General features: G+C 46.3%; 1 protein-coding gene across 5 annotated transcripts in view; it reads left to right on the top strand.

Annotated features, from left to right (window-relative positions):
• Positions 1 to 13,546, top strand: part of LOC124038507 (C-Jun-amino-terminal kinase-interacting protein 4-like) — a 76,569-nt gene that overhangs the window by 31,222 nt on the left and 31,801 nt on the right. For 2 of the 5 annotated variants that reach the window (XM_046354486.1, XM_046354483.1), the window contains exon 4: positions 4,994 to 5,070. In XM_046354486.1, the coding sequence (XP_046210442.1) occupies positions 4,994 to 5,070 (77 nt within the window). Of the gene's footprint in view, positions 1 to 4,993; positions 5,071 to 8,723; positions 9,395 to 9,443; positions 9,463 to 13,546 lie in introns of those variants that run through there. The other 3 variants (XM_046354484.1, XM_046354487.1, XM_046354485.1) reach the window with 3 other exon arrangements.

The raw sequence follows: 13,546 nt of genomic DNA, 5'->3' as shown, positions 1-13,546 counted from the left end.
AACAAACCACTCTGGCCTGCATAGAGAACATGACATTTTAAATATGGATGGAAATGCAATTTTAGAAGCTGGCACAGTTGACAGCTGAATACCCCACATGCCAGGAGGCTGTCTGTTCCAGCTGTACATGGTACCCCACATTTTTTATTTTTTATTTATTTTATTTAACCTTTATTTAACCAGGTAGGCTAGTTGAGAACAAGTTCTCATTTGCAACTGCGACCTGGCCAAGATGAAGCATAGCAGTGTGAACAGACAACACAGAGTTACACATGGAGTAAACAATTAACAAGTCAATAACACAGTAGAAAAAGAAAAAAAGAGTATATATATATATATATATATATATATATATATATATATATTGTGTACAAAAGGCATGAGGAGGTAGGCAAATAATTACAATTTTGCAGATTAACACTGGAGTGATAGATGGTCATGTACAGGTAGAGATATAGGTGTGCAAAAGAGCAGAAAAGTAAATAAATAAAAACAGTATGGGGATGAGGTAGGTAAAAATGGGTGGGCTATTTACTGATAGACTATGTACAGCTGCAGCGATCGGTTAGCTGCTCAGATAGCAGATGTTTGAAGTTGGTGAGGGAGATAAAAGTCTTCAACTTCAGCGATTTTTGCAATTCGTTCCAGTCACAGGCAGCAGAGAACTGGAACGAAAGGCGGCCAAATGAGGTGTTGGCTTTAGGGATGATCAGTGAGATACACCTGCTGGAGCGCGTGCTACCGGTGGGTGTTGCCATCGTGACCAGTGAACTGAGATAAGGCGTAGCTTTACCTAGCATGGACTTGTAGATGACCTGGAGCCAGTGGGTCTGGCGACGAATATGTAGTGAGGGCCAGCCGACTAGAGCATACAGGTCGCAGTGGTGGGTGGTATAAGGTGCTTTAGTGACAAAACGGATGGCACTGTGATAAACTGCATCCATTTTTCTGAGTAGTGTTGGAAGCAATTTTGTAGATGACATCGCCGAAGTCGAGGTTCGGTAGTTTTGGAGCAGTTTTACTAGGGTAAGTTTGGCGGCGTGAGTGAAGGGAGGCTTTGTTGCAGAATAGAAAGCCGACTCTAGATTTGATTTTCGATTGGAGATGTTTGATATGAGTCTGGAAGGAGAGTTTACAGTCTATCCAGACACCTCGGTACTTATAGATGTCCACATATTCAAGGTCGGAACCATCCAGGGTGGTGATAGTCGGGCGTGCGGGTGCAGGCAGCGAACGGTTGAAAAGCATGCATTTGGTTTTACTAGCGTTTAAGAGCAGTTGGAGGCCACGGAAGGAGTGTTGTATGGCATTGAAGCTCGTTTGGAGGTTAGATAGCACAGTGTCCAAGGACGGGCCGGAAGTATATAGAATGGTGTCGTCTGCGTAGAGGTGGATCAGGGAATCGCCCGCAGCAAGAGCAACATCATTGATAAATACAGAAAAAAGAGTCGGCCCGAGGATTGAGCCCTGTGGCACCCCCATAGAGACTGCCAGAGGACCGGACAGCATGCCCTCCGATTTGACACACTGAACTCTGTCTGCAAAGTAATTTGTGAACCAGGCAAGGCAGTCATCCGAAAAACTGAGGCTACTGAGTCTGCCGATAAGAATATGGTGATTGACCGAGTCGAAAGCCTTGGCAAGGTCGATGAAGACTGCTGCACAGTACTGTCTTTTATCGATGGCGGTTATGATATCGTTTAGTACCTTGAGCGTGGCTGAGGTGCACCCGTGACCGGCTCGGAAACCAGATTGCACAGCGGAAAGATGGTCAGTGACCTGTTTGTAGACTTGGCTTTCGAAGACCTTAGATAGGCAGGGCAGGATGGATATAGGTCTGTAACAGTTTGGGTCCAGGATGTCACCCCCTTTGAAGAGTGGGATGACTGCGGCAGCTTTCCAATCCTTGGGGATCTCAGACCATATGAGAGGTTGAACAGGCTGGGGATAGGGGTTGCGACAATGGCGGCGGATAGTTTCAGAAATAGAGGGTCCAGATTGTCAAGCCCAGCTGATTTGTACGGGTCCAGGTTTTGCAGCTCTTTCAGAACATCTGCTATCTGGATTTGGGTAAAGGAGAACCTGGAGAGGCTTTGGCGAGTAGCTGCGGGGGGGGGGGCGGGGGGGGGGGGGGGGGTTGGCCGAGGTTGGAGTAGCCAGGCGGAAGGCATGGCCAGCCGTTGAGAAATGCTTGTTGAAGTTTTCGATAATCATGGATTTATCGGTGGTGACCGTGTTACCTAGCCTCAGTGCAGTGGGCAGCTGGGAGGAGGTGCTCTTGTTCTCCATGGACTTCAGTGTCCCAGAACTTTTTGGAGTTGGAGCTACAGGATGCAAATTTCTGCCTCAAGAAGCTGGCCTTAGCTTTCCTGACTGACTGCGTGTATTGGTTCCTGACTTCCCTGAACAGTTGCATATCGCGGGGACTATTCGAAGATATTGCAGTCCGCCACAGGATGTTTTTGTGCTGGTCGAGGGCAGTCAGGTCTGGAGTGAACCAAGGGCTATATCTTTTCTTAGTTCTGCATTTTTTGAACGGAGCATGCTTATCTAAAATGGTGAGGAAGTTACTTTTAAAGAATGACCAGGCATCCTCAACTGACAGGATGAGGTCAATGTCCTTCCAGGATACCCGGGCCAGGTCGATTAGAAAGGCCTGCTCACAGAAGTGTTTTAGGGAGCGTTTGACGAGGGGTGGTCGTTTGACTGCGGCTCCATAGCGGATACAGGCAATGAGGCAGTGATCGCTGAGGTCCTGGTTGAAGACAGCGGAGGTGTATTTGGAGGGCCAGTTGGTCAGGATGACGTCTATGAGGGTGCCCTTGTTTACAGATTTAGGGTTGTACCTGGTGGGTTCCTTGATGATTTGAGGGCATCTAAGCTTAGATTGTAGGACTGCCGGGGTGTTAAGCATATCCCAGTTTAGGTCACCTAACAGTACAAACTCTGAAGCCAGATGGGGGGCGATCCATTCACAAATGGTGTCCAGGGCACAGCTGGGAGCTGAGGGGACGGTAGCAGGCGGCAACAGTGAGATACTTATTTCTGGAGAGAGTCATTTTTAAAATTAGTATTTCAAACTGTTTGGGTATGGACCTGGAAAGTATGACATTACTTTGCAGGCTATCTCTGCAGTAGACTGCAACTCCTCCCCCTTTGGCAGTTCTATCTTGGTGGAAAATGTTATAGTTGGGTATGGAAATCTCAGAATTTTTGGTGGCCTTCCTGAGCCAGGATTCAGACACAGCAAGGACATCAGGGTTAGCAGAGTGTGCTAAAGCAGTGAGTAAAACAAACTTAGGGAGGAGGCTTCTGATGTTGACATGCATGAAACCAAGGCTTTTTCGATCACAGAAGTCAACAAATGAGGGTGCTTGGGGACATGCAGGGCCTGGATTTACCTCCACATCACCTGTGGAACAGAGGAGGAGTAGTATGAGGGTGCAGCTAAAGGCTATCAAAACTTGTCGCCTAGAGCGTTGGGGACAGAGAATAAAAGGAGCAGATTTCTGGGCATGGTAGAATATATTCAGGTCATAATGCGCAGACAGTGGTATGGTGGGGTGCGGGTACAGCGGAGCTAAGCCCAGGCACTGTAAGAGAGGTTGTATCTCTGGACATGCTGGTAGTAATGGGTGAGGTCACTGCATGTGTGGGAGGTGGAACAAAGGAGGTATCAGGGGTATGAAGAGTGGAACTAGGGGCTCCATTGTAAACTAAAACAATGATAACTAATCTGAACAACAGTATACAAGGCATATTGACATTTGAGAGAGACATACAGCGAGGCATACAGTAATCACAGGTGTTGAATTGGGAGAGCTAGCTAAAACAGTAGGTGAGACAACAACAGCCTATCAGCTAACACAACAACAGCAGGTAAAATGGCGTTGACTAGGCAGGGTGGGTCGGATTAACTACACACAGAGCCGGAGTGCGGCTGGGGCCGACAGATAAAACATAAACAAGCAGAATGGAGTACCGTGATTAATGGACAGTCCAGCATGCATCAGCTATGTAGCCAAGTGTCCAGTGTCCAGGGGGTAGCGGTGGATGAGGCAGGGAAGCTAGACACGCGAGTATTATCCAGGTTTTTTTTTAAATGGCTGGCTGTGCAGAAGGTAAAAGCCAATAACAATGACTAAATAGCTTGTAGCTAGTTAGCTGGTTAGCTTCTGGAGGTTCTTGAATGTGTTCTAAAAATTAAAAATAATAGCGATTCCGTATCACATTGGGTGAGGCAGATTACCGGAAGGTATAATCGAATTAAAAATCGAAAAGAGATTGAAAGTAAATATGGGTCCAGTGAGTGGTTGGGACGCGGCGATTCAGACAGTTAGCATGCCTGTGCTAACAAGCTAACAGTTAGTAGGCCGGGGCTAAACAAGCTAGCAGTTAGCAGGCCGAATTAGCAAGCAAGGAGATAGCAAGGGCTAGAAAGTTAGCCTTTGGGGGACGTCACGATGGGGTGAGTCTGTTTATGCCTCTTCATGCGGTGACATCGATAGACCGGTCGTGGGTCCGGATATTGTAGCCCAGGAGTATGCTTCGGTGGTAGCACAGGAGCTCTGGCCGGGCTAGCTTTAAGCTAAGTGGATGGAAACGCTAGCCAGGAGTAATCATTCGGGTTGCGGTTAGCTAGTTAGCTAGTTGTGAAGATCCAGCTGAAAATTCTGTTTGCGGTGGGAATCCGGGGGGAATCGGGGGATAAAAAATAATGGGTCCGTTATGCTCTGGTTAGAGTCGCGTTGTTTGAACTGGCGCCAGGAGGCTGTTTGTTCCAGCAGTACATGGTACACCACATGCCAGGAGGCTGTTTGTTCCAGCTGTACATGGTACCCCACATGCCAGGAGGCTGTCTGTTCCAGCTGTACATGGATGCAAAACCCTATAAGAAACAGTAGCCATCTTCAACAATGTATTCAAATAGGGACACTCCCTGCCCACGCTAACCCCCTCCCCCCCCCGTCTCCCTGTGGTATGCCCCATGCAGATGATCCACAGTTACATGGAGCACTTGGAACGTACCAAACACCAGCAGGAGACACCCTCGGACACAAGCAGAGCAAGGTAAGGTCATCTACAGCACCAGTCAAAAGTTTGGACACACTTACAATTAAGGGTTTTTCAATATTTTTGCTATTTTCTACATTGTAGAATAATAGTGAAGACATCAAAACTATGTAATAACACATTTGGAATAATTAATAAATAAATCAAAATGTATTTTATATTTGAGATTCTTCATAGGAGCCACCCTTTGCCTTGATGACAACTTTGCACACTCTTGGCATTCTCTCCACCAGCTTCATCTGGAATGCATTTCAATTAACAGATATGCCTTGTTAAAAGTTTCTTTGGAATTTCTTTCCTTAATGCTTTTGAGCCAATCAATTGTGTTGTGACAAGGTAGGGGTGGTATGTAGAAGATAGCCCTATTTGGTAAAAGACCAAGTCCATGTTATGGGAAGAAATGCTCAATTAACAGTCCATTACTTTAAGACATGAAGTTCAGTAAATCTGGAAAATGTCAAGAACTTTGAAAGTTTCTTCAAGTGCAGTCGCAAAAACAATCAAGTGCTATGATGAAACTGGCTCTGATAAGGACTGCCACAGGAAAGGAAGACTGCTTCACAAAGTTCAAGTAACAGACACACATCAACATTAACTGTTCAGAGGAGACTGCGTGAATCAGGCCTTCATGGATGAATTGCTGCAAAGAAACCACTCCCAAAGGACACCAATAATAAGAAGACTTGCTTGGGCCAAGAAAAATGAGCAATGGACATTAGACCGGTGGAAATCTGTCCTTTGGTCTGATGAGTTAAAATTGGAGATTTTTGGTTCTAACTGCCGTGTCTTTGTGAGACGCAGAGTAGGTGAACGGATGATCTGCGCATGTGTGGTTTCCACCGTGAAGCATGGAGGAAGAGGTGGGGTGCGGTGCTTTGCTGGTGACACTGTCTGTGATTTATTTAGAATTGAAGGCACACTTAACCAGCATGGTTACCACAGCATTTTGCAGCGATACGGTATCCCATCTAGTTTGCGCTTAGTGGGACTACCCATTTGTTTTTCAACAGGACAATGACCCAACACACCTCCAGGCTTTAAGGGCTATTTGACCAAGAAGGAGTGGGATGGAGAGCTGCATCAGATGACCTGGTCTCCACAGTCACCCGACCTCAACCCGTTTGGGATGAGTTGGACCGCAGGGGGAAGGAACAGCAGCCAACATGTGCTCAGCATATGTGGGAACTCCTTCAAGACTGTTGGAAAAGCATTCCAGGTGAAGCTGGTTGAGAGAATGCCAAGAGTGTGCAACACTGTCATCACGGCAAAGGGTGGCACAGTTATGAAAACTTAGGACACTAAAGATGCCTTTCTACTGACTCTGAAAAACACCAAAAGAAAGATGTCCAGGGTCCCTGCTCATCTGCATGAGGACTGCAGATATGGCCAGGGCAATAAATTGCGATGTCCGTACTGTGAGATGCCTAAGACGGCGCTACAGGGAGACAGGATGGACAGCTGATCGTCCTCGCAGTGGTAGACCACATGTAACAACACCTGCACAGGATTGGTACATCCGAACATCACACCCATGGGTCAGGTACAGGATGGCAACAACTGCCCGAGTTACACCAGGAGCGCACAATCAGTCCTCAGCCTGTCTGTAATAGGCTGAGAGAGGCTGGACTGAGGGCTTGTAGGCCTGTTGTAAGGCAGGTCCTCGCCAGGCAACAACGTCGCCTATGGGCACAAACCCGCCGTCGCTGGACCAGACAGGACTGGCAAAAAGTGCTCTTCACTGACGAGTCTGGGTTTTGTCTCACCAGGGGTGATGGTCAGATTCACGTTTTATCGTTGAAGGAATGTGCGTTACACCGAGGCCTGTACTCTGGAGCGGGATCAATTTGGAGGTGGAGGGTCCATCATGGTCTGGGGCGGTGTGTCACAGCATCATCGGACTGAGCTTGTTGTCATTGCAGGCAATCTCAACGCTGTGCTTTACAGGGAAGACATCCTCCTCCCTCATGTAGTACTCTTCCTGCAGGCTCATCCTGACATGACCCGCCAGCATGACATTCCCACCAGCCATACTGCTCGTTCTGTGTGTGATTTCCTGCAAGACAGGAATGTCAGTATTCTTCCATGGCCAGTGAAGAGCCCGGATCTCAACCCCATTGAGCATGTCTGGGACCTGTTAGATCGGAGGGTGAGGGCCAGGGCCATTTCCGCCCAGAAATGTCCGGGAACTTGCAGGTGCCTTGGTGGAAGAGTGGGGTAACTCACAGCAAGAACTGGCAAATCTGGTGCAGTCCATGAGGAGGAGATGCACTGCAGTCCTTAATGCAGCTGGTGGCCACACCCAGATACTGACTGTTACTTTTGATTTTGAGCCCCCCTTTGTTCAGCGACACATTATTCCATTTGTTAGTCACATGTCTGTGGAACTCGTTCAGGTTGTCTGTTGTTGAATCTTGTTATGTTCATATTTACACATGTTAAATTTGCTGAAAATAAACGTAGTTGACAATGAGAGGACTTTTCTTTTTTTTTTTGCTGAGTTTATATTGATTTGTTTAACACTTTTTAGTTTCATGATTCCATATGTGTTATTTCCTAGTTTTGATGTCTTCACTATTATGCAATGTAGAAAATAGTCAAAATAAAGAAAAACCCTTGAATGAGTAGGTGTGTCCAAACTTTTGACTGGTACTGTATACAACTATCAAAATCACTGCGTGTACAGTATCATATAGCACTGTTTCCCAAATGCACTGCTAGTTTGTGGCCAGTACATCCTGGGTAGCATGTGTGTTTTTGTATTTTAGTGTACAATGTCCGTATCAGTATGGCACATCAAGATTCATTGGCATAGTTGGCTCCTCACCCTGAGAGAGTAAGTTGATGTGAGGTGCTTCATCACTGCAGGCAACACTCCAATGCTTGCTGCTCTCCACAGGCAGTTCAGAACCTGATGGAGGGAAGAAGAGAAGAGAAATGGGAGGAGAGGGCAGGCAAGGGGATGGGATGGGGAGAGGGCAAGTGAGGATGAGATGAGCAGGGCAAAAGGAGAGGGCAGGCAAAAGAAGAGAGGATAGGAGGTGATGAAGAGGAGATTGGGAGATTGAGTGGGACTATTCTGTTGTATATAAACCAGCTAGAAGTTGTCAGTGGTCAGCTGCAGTAATCTCAGTGTGATGATTAGAGGGTTTCAGAGCTGCAGTGTGTTAGTCTGCTGAGCAGATCAGAACAGTGAGTCAAACAGCAGTGAAAAGAGGTCATGGTCTCACGCTGGATAAGCCTCCGTTTTGAACGGTCTAGAGAGGGATGTTTACTTTGACCACTACATTAAAGCAGATTGTGATGCTTTTTAGATTGAAACAGATCTAAACATTTTGTGTTTGTTCACAAGGCACTCATTTGTAATTTTCAGCGGTTTCCCCTAACACAGGTGTTACATTATGTATTATGTGTGTGGCAGCAGCCCTCCAGTCTTTCAGTAGTAGCAGGCGCTGCCAGTATCCACAGGTTTGTCCTCCCAGTCTCTCCCTGGCTCAGCCAATCAGCATCGAGCTGAGAGGAGGCATATGTTACTAGCTCTAATGCTGCCTCAGCATCCGAAAGGGAGGGATAAGAGGGGAGGGAGGCGGGGGAGAAGAGAGAGGGAGGGGAGAGCGAGAATTCTAGACTGTACAGCGGCAGCAGTGTCGCAGCTTAGCAAAGAAAGGACAAGCAAGAGTATCGTCTGACAGAAAGAGGATACAGTACATCAAAAGAGTGGAGAAAGGGAAAACCGCTGCGAAGCCAGTGTCCACTCTCTCTCTTTCTCTCCTCTCTTCTCTCTCTCTGATGTCACAGTAGTGTTGAACTGAAGCCGGCATCACTCTACAGTAGCAGTTGCTGCTCTCTCTCTCTCTGCCGCCACCACCACCGCTGCTGCTGTTGTTTCTGTGGCCGTCGCTTGTTGGCCTGCTGGTCTGAGCTCGCAAAGCTTGAGACTGCTCTACTCTGAACCAGATCTCCTGTACCTGACCATTCTTCTCACTCCAGCAGTCAGCGACAGACCGTGTGTATGTCAGGTGTACTTTGTCGACGGACACCAAGGGAATTATACTTCTTGCCGTTGTGATCCAGGGACAGTGTGTAAAGGCTTCAGAGGCGTGTGTTTTAGCCACCTTCCCCTGGTCCCGGCAGTGTGGGGCGCTGGGCCATGTTCAGGGAGGGCCATGAGCCCGGGGCGTATACTGTTGTTTGTCTTTGGCTTTGTGGGGGGTGCCGTGGTCATTAACTCTGCCGTGCTGGTCTCTCTGTCTGTCCTGCTGCTGGTGCACTACTCTGTCTCTACTGGCCTCCCTGCCCTGCCCGCCCTGCCACGACCAAACAGGTACTGTACGACCCTGTGTGAGTGTGTGAGAGAGAGAGGGAGACAGAAACGTCGCCTCACTCCTGAAGGTAACTCTGTGAAAGGGATGGGTGTCTTTACCTCCTTCCTGTCCTCTTCTCCATCTCTGCTCTTTCTCAGAGTAGGAACAGTCTTCTCATCTTCTCCTTGTTTCATGCTGTCCATTCTCTGCTTAAATCACCTGTACATTATTATCTGCTTGTTTACCCCTCTCACTCCACCTCATCCCTCTTTCCCTTCCTTCTTTACTTCCTGTGGGTAAAGCCAGTTGCCATTATATTAACATGTGGTTACCATGCTGTGTTTATGACAGACTGCCAGGCATTATGGTTCTGCAGGCTGAAAGTAGGTCAGGTGAGAGAACCTTCTCAGATAGTAGATACTCAGACACACTCATCCATTCTAACATGACATATTATTTACATTAATGTATCATGTATTTATACAGTTGATCCCATTTGATAAATACAACATCTCCTTTACAAGAGGGACCTGTCAAAGCTGTATGCTATTTTTGGTTTTAGGATATTTCTTTGATAGTTTAAAAAATATAGTTGATTTTTAGTTGAGCTTCTCTCCAGTTTATGTCCAATGGCAGGCAGTGACGCCTGTCTGTCTCTGTCACCCCACTATGGAGAGACAGATTGCCTATGGTCTGCTATTAAGTACAGCTGGCTCTTTTTAACATGGAAGCAATTGTTTCTGCCTATGGTACTTTACTGTTAGCTCCTCATTTGATGTGGGTGGGTTAATATTGAGCTCCACTTCTATCGATGTTTAAAGTAGGTTTGGGCGGTGTACAGTGTTCTGGGGTATTTAGAAATACAGTGGGGCAAAAAAGTATTTAGTCAGCCACCAATTGTGCAAGTTCTCCCACTTAAAAAGATGAGAGATGACTGTAATTTTCATCATAGGTACACTTAAACTATGACAGACAAAATTAGAAAAAAAATCCAGAAAATCACATTGTAGGATTTTTAATGAATTTATTTGCAGATTATGGTGGAAAATAAGTATTTGGTCACCTACAAAAGTTTATCTCTTAAATACCCTTTGTTGGCAATGACAGAGGTCAAACGTTTTCTGTAAGTCTTCAACGTTTTCACACACTTGCTGGTATTTTGGCCCACTCCTCCATGCAGATCTCCTCTAGAGCAGTGATGTTTTTGGGCTGTTGCTGGGCATTACGGACTTTCAACTCCTTCCAAAGATTTTATATGGGATTGAGATCTGGAGACTGGCTAGGCCACTCCAGGACCTTGAAATGCGAAGCCACTCCTTCGTTGCCCGGGCGGTGGGTTTGGGATCATTGTCATGCTGAAAGACCCAGCCACTTTTCATCTTCAATGCCCTTGCTGATGGAAGGAGGTTTTCACTCAAAATCTCACGATACATGGCCCCATTCATTCTTTCCTTTACACGGATCAGTCGCCTTGGTCCCTTTGCATGATGTTTCCACCCCATGCTTCACAGTAGGTATGGTGTTCTTTGGATGCAACTCAGCATTCTTTGTCCTCCAAACACAACGAGTTGAGTTTTTACCAAAAAGTTATATTTTGGTTTCTACTTACCATATGACATTCTCACAATCTTCTTCTGGATCATCCAAATGCTCTCTAGCAAACTTCAGACGGGCCTGGACATGTACTGGCTTAAGCAGGGGGACACGTCTGGCACTGCAGGATTTGAGTCCCTGGCGGCGTAGTGTGTTACTGATGGTAGGCTTTGTTACTTTGGTCCCAGCTCTCTGCAGGTCATTCACTAGGTCCCCCCCGTGTGGTTCTGGGATTTTTGCTCACCGTTCTTGTGATCATTTTGACCTCACCGGGTGAGATCTTGCGTGGAGCCCCAGATCGAGGGAGATTATCAGTGGTCTTGTATGTCTTCCATTTCCTAATAATTGCTCCCACAGTTGATTTCTTCAAACCAAGCTGCTTACCTATTGCAGATGTAGTCTTCCCAGCCTGGTGCAGGTCTACAATTTTGTTTCTGGTGTCCTTTGACAGCTCTTTGGTCTTGGCCATAGTGGAGTTTGGAGTGTGACTGTTTGAGATTGTGGACAGGTGTCTTTTATACTGATAACAAGTTCAAACAGGTGCCATTAATACAGGTAACGAGTGGAGGACAGAGGAGCCTCTTAAAGAAGAAGTTACAGGTCTGTGAGAGCCAGAAATCTTTCTTGTTTGTAGGTGACCAAATACTTATTTTCCACCATAATTTGTAAATAAATGAATTCAAAATCCTACAGTGTGATTTTTCTGGATTTTTTTTCCCTCATTTTGTCTTTCATAGTTGAAGTGTACCTATGAAGGAAATTACAGGCCTCATCTTTTTAAGTGGGAGGACTTGCACAATTTGGTGGCTGACTAAATACTTTTTTGCCCCACTGTAGCCACGGGAGGGTTTTTCAATACCGTCAATACCTTTTTGAAACTCTTTCAAATCAAATGTTATTTGTCACATGCGCCAAATATGCGCCATCTTTTCAGTCTCCTGAGGGGGAAAAGGTGTTGTCGTGCCCTCTTCATGACTGGCTTGGTGTGCTTGGACCATGATAGTTTGTTGGTGGGGTGGACACCAAGAAACTTGAAGCTCTCGACCCGCATCACTTCAGCCCCGTTGATGTGAATGGGGGCGTGTTCTGCCATCCTTTTCCGTCCTCTTCCACGATCAGCTCTTTTGTCTTGCTTACATTGAGGGAGAGGTCAGACACTGCCAGGTCTCTGACCTTCTCCCTGTAGGCTACAAAATCGTTGTCGGTGATCAGGCCTACCACTTTTGTCGTCAGCAAACTTAATGATAATGTTGGAGTCATGCTTAGCCACACAGTCGTGGGTGAACAGGGAGTATAGTAAGGGACTAATTGGGCACACCTGAGTGGCCCCCGTGTTGAGGATCAGGGATCAGGGTCCTTAGCTTAGTGATGAGCTTTGTGGGCACTGTAGTGTTTGAATTCTGAGCTGTAGTCAATGAACAGCATTCTCACATAGGTGTTCCTTTTGTCCAGGTGGGAAAGGGCAGTGTGGAGTGCGATTGCGTCATCTGTGGAGCTGACGGGATGGTTTGCGAATTGGAGTGGGTCTAGGGCTTCCGGGATGATGGTGTTGATGTGAGCCATGACCAGCCTTTCAAAGCATTGCTACAGGACGTGAGTGCTATTTAGGCAGGTTACCTTTGCTTTCTTGGGCACAGGGAATATGGTGGTCTGCTTGAAACATGTTGATATTACAGACTCAGTCAGGGAGAGGTTGAAAAAGTCAACGAGACACTTGCCAGTTGGTCCAGACATGCTCTGAGTACATGTCCTGGTAATCCGTCTGGCACTGCAGCCTTGTGGGGCGGCAGGTAGCATAGTGGTTAGAGCATTGTTCTAGTAACCGATAGGTCAGATCAGGGATTTGATCTTGCAACAAGGTAAAAATCTGTCTTTCTGCCCCTGAACAAGGCAGTTAACCCACTGTTCCTAGGCCGTCATTGAAAATAAGAATTTGTTCTGAACTGACTTGCCTAGTTAACCTCTTCAGTCGACCCTCTACTTTTTCGAACATTCTGTTAAAAATCGAGGAACATTTCAGCGCCCTGCTACTCATGCCAGGAATATAGTATATGCATATGATTAGTATGTGTGGATAGAAAACACTCAGACCTTTATAAAACTGGTTAAATCACGGCTGTGACTTTAACAGAACGTGCGTTTCATTGAAAAGTGCAGGAAAATCTGATCACTGAAAGTGGAAAAATATATCCATCCGCCGCTTCAACCCATTGTTATGGGCGAAAGACATTAAATAGGGCTGAGGTTGCAGTACCTACAGCTTCCACACGATGTCAACAGTCTTGTCATTTGCCAATTCTTTGTTTCTTGGTCAAACCAACAAGAGACAGGCTTTTTCTTCAGGTCTCCGACCGGATATTTTGGTTGAGAAATACACGGACAGTATTTCAAGACGGACCCCTATAGAAAACACTTCGTCTCGTGATTCATTTGATCGCTTATTAACGTTTACTAATACCTAAAGTTGCATTACAAAAGTATTTTGAAGTGTTTTGTGAAAGTTTATCGTCGACTTTTTGAATTTTAAAAAATGACGTTACGTTATGAAACGCTATTTTTTTCCGTTTATCACACATTCT

Source organism: Oncorhynchus gorbuscha, linkage group LG06 (genome assembly GCF_021184085.1).
Source record: "Oncorhynchus gorbuscha isolate QuinsamMale2020 ecotype Even-year linkage group LG06, OgorEven_v1.0, whole genome shotgun sequence".
In the NCBI taxonomy this organism is placed as follows: domain Eukaryota; kingdom Metazoa; phylum Chordata; class Actinopteri; order Salmoniformes; family Salmonidae; genus Oncorhynchus; species Oncorhynchus gorbuscha.
This window is presented reverse-complemented; position numbering and strand designations above follow the sequence as displayed.